The sequence below is a fragment of the Wasmannia auropunctata genome, unplaced genomic scaffold (genome assembly GCF_000956235.1).
Source record: "Wasmannia auropunctata unplaced genomic scaffold, wasmannia.A_1.0 LD336074.1, whole genome shotgun sequence".
NCBI lineage: Eukaryota > Metazoa > Arthropoda > Insecta > Hymenoptera > Formicidae > Wasmannia > Wasmannia auropunctata.
In genome coordinates, this window is record NW_012026816.1 from 3,723,396 (window position 1) to 3,725,829 (window position 2,434).

Below are 2,434 nucleotides of genomic sequence, written 5' to 3' on the forward strand. Positions count from 1 at the left end.
GTCAAAAAAGCCAATTCAAAAGAATAAATCTTTGAATTCAAAACATAATCCTACCTGTCCCGTCGTTCCACCTTTTCTTAATACTCAAGGTACGACATACATATATATACAAAGTATAAAATAAAGTTGTCATTTTGATAATTTTCTGTATTTAAAAATACTTTTGAATCTAATAATTAAAATATTATACTTTATATGTAATTTTTAATATAATTATTTAATATATTTATAATATATGTATTTTACATAATAATTATTAATAACTTCAAATCTTGCATAGCAATAATTTAGTTTATTTGCTAAGTAAAAGTAAGGTGTTACAGCTATTTTTTAATTTCTTTTTTCAATCTGTATATCATATAAAAATTATTCCATATGTTATTATATTCAAGACTATTTTTCTAAAACCTAAAACATTGTTTTATTAAAGATTCAGTAACGCAAATAGTAGAACATCAGGAAAATGTACAAATAGACTGTCAAATTACAAACAGTCATAACATTGTACATAATGAAAGGGAAATGGCTATTGAAACAGATGAAGAAATTGCAGTTACAAAGCCTATAAATTTTAAACATATTAAAGAAGGTAAGAATCTGTAACTGCTTACATACATCTCTATTTTTATATAAAAAATTTTATCCAATTTTTGTTAATATAAACATTACAGCTTTTATGTCTTTTTGCCACAGGAATACTAACTAAGATTTTTACAATTATTGAAGAAGTAAAATTTGAAATGACTACAATAAGAAAAAATCAACAAGAAATAAAAGGAAAAATAGATGCTTTAGTAGCAACAAATAACAATATAAGGATAAATAAATTCAGTCACCTACTTCCAATCACCTCTTTAGAATCTTTCAACGAAATTGATAACTCTTTGGCAAACTCTCAAGAAGACTTTGCATCTTTGGTAAAAATATAACAAACTGTAATAATAGAATAATTTGCTGATTAATATTATAAAAGTTTTAAATGAGCCTTACATTGATAATATTTTGCATAGAAAAGCATAGAAATGATCAGTTTTTTATTAAATGGTATCACACACACATACATACACACACAAAATAGAAATATAATGTAATCCATGTTTTCAACTTATTTATCTAGAATATTTATATAAAGTAATACTTTAATTTTTAGATAAAATATCTCAATTTTGCATCTGGAGATACAGTAAACCAACTGGTGCCATCGGTAATGAAAATTATTATGAAAAAAACTGTTTCCATACACTTTAGTGGTTGCGGGAAGAAAAAGAAACTCGACTTTTCTGCTACAAAAATTGCTGCTGCAGTTTTTGGTAAATTTTATTTGACTTCTTTTTATTATAATACTACTTGAAAGTACATATATCTTACAAGTTTAAAGTTGTATCTTTCAATAAGTAAAAATTTGATTTAAAAAACTCTATAAAAGTATTCGAATATAAAATATTTTTTTAATATTTCTAAATAGAAATCTACTATTGAAATAATTCTAATTATTAGAGGTATATTTTTAATATAAATATATTTTTTTAGGTTTAAATTAATAATAATTTATTAATATGTGCTTGTACAAAGAATACGAACATAATTCTAATATTACTTTTTTATAGAAAAAGTTATATTTCTTTAACTTTTTCTCCATTCAAATCACTTTATAACCTTATAAATAACTTACTAAACACCTTGTATTTAATGTATATTTTGAAGACAAGAAATTGTTTTATACAAAAGACACTATTTGCAAAAAAACTTATTAAATTTTCTTTCTGTTTGTAGAAATAGTATCAAGGAAATTGCCAAATGCAACAAGAGATGAAACATTCAAAAAAATGTCAAAGTTTCTTGCTGAAAGCGGAGACAGAGAAGGAGGAAGAAAAAACAGGTCCAACTCATCAGCCAATTAATCTGAAGTTTCTTCAGTTATTTATTTTTGAAATATTATTTTTTTTCTTTCATGTTCAATTCAAAATTTTTTTTTAATGCTTTTAAATTTAATGATAACAGTGATATAATTTCTGTTCTTCCTTTTACTAACACTCATTGTTTCTAATGTTTATTTGTTTAAGAGAGTGTAAGAATATTGCATTTTTTATGTTAAAAAAAAGAATGAGAAATTTTAAATTAATGTGATATTTATAACACATTTTGTTTTATTTTTTAAAAAAAGAATAAGAATATGCATTTTATTTGTTAAAAAAGGAATGAAAAATTTTAAGTTAATATGATGTTTATAACATGTAATTTGTTTTATATGAGATATACAGAATACACACACACACACACACACATTTTATATATGTAAAATGTTTACAAGTTTTAAGTACATCGATCTTTAATAAATAATTTTTTAAGACAACTTTTAATGAAAACATTTTTGTTACTATAAGAAAACCTTAAATAGAAAATATTATGTTTTAATACCTGTCTCTTATACACA

At 22.6% G+C, this 2,434-nt stretch overlaps 1 protein-coding gene across 1 annotated transcript; it reads left to right on the top strand.

The window, feature by feature from the left end:
- Window positions 1-433: 433 nt before the first annotated feature.
- On the top strand, window positions 434-2,095 carry LOC105449710. Its single transcript, XM_011689089.1, has 3 exons — window positions 434-917; window positions 1,151-1,310; window positions 1,774-2,095. Exons 1-3 carry the CDS (start codon window positions 741-743, stop codon window positions 1,899-1,901), a joined length of 465 nt encoding a protein of 154 aa, XP_011687391.1. The 5' UTR covers window positions 434-740; the 3' UTR covers window positions 1,902-2,095.
- The last annotated feature ends 339 nt before the right edge of the window (window positions 2,096-2,434 follow it).

Bases quoted from the DNA above. Each gene is read 5' to 3' on its own strand.
- LOC105449710 (XM_011689089.1), top strand. From the start codon at position 741: ATGACTACAATAAGAAAAAATCAACAAGAAATAAAAGGAAAAATAGAT. The intron at 918-1,150 runs GTAAAAATATAA...TTTAATTTTTAG, and splicing joins AAGAAGACTTTGCATCTTTG to ATAAAATATCTCAATTTTGC. The intron at 1,311-1,773 runs GTAAATTTTATT...TTCTGTTTGTAG, and splicing joins AATTGCTGCTGCAGTTTTTG to AAATAGTATCAAGGAAATTG.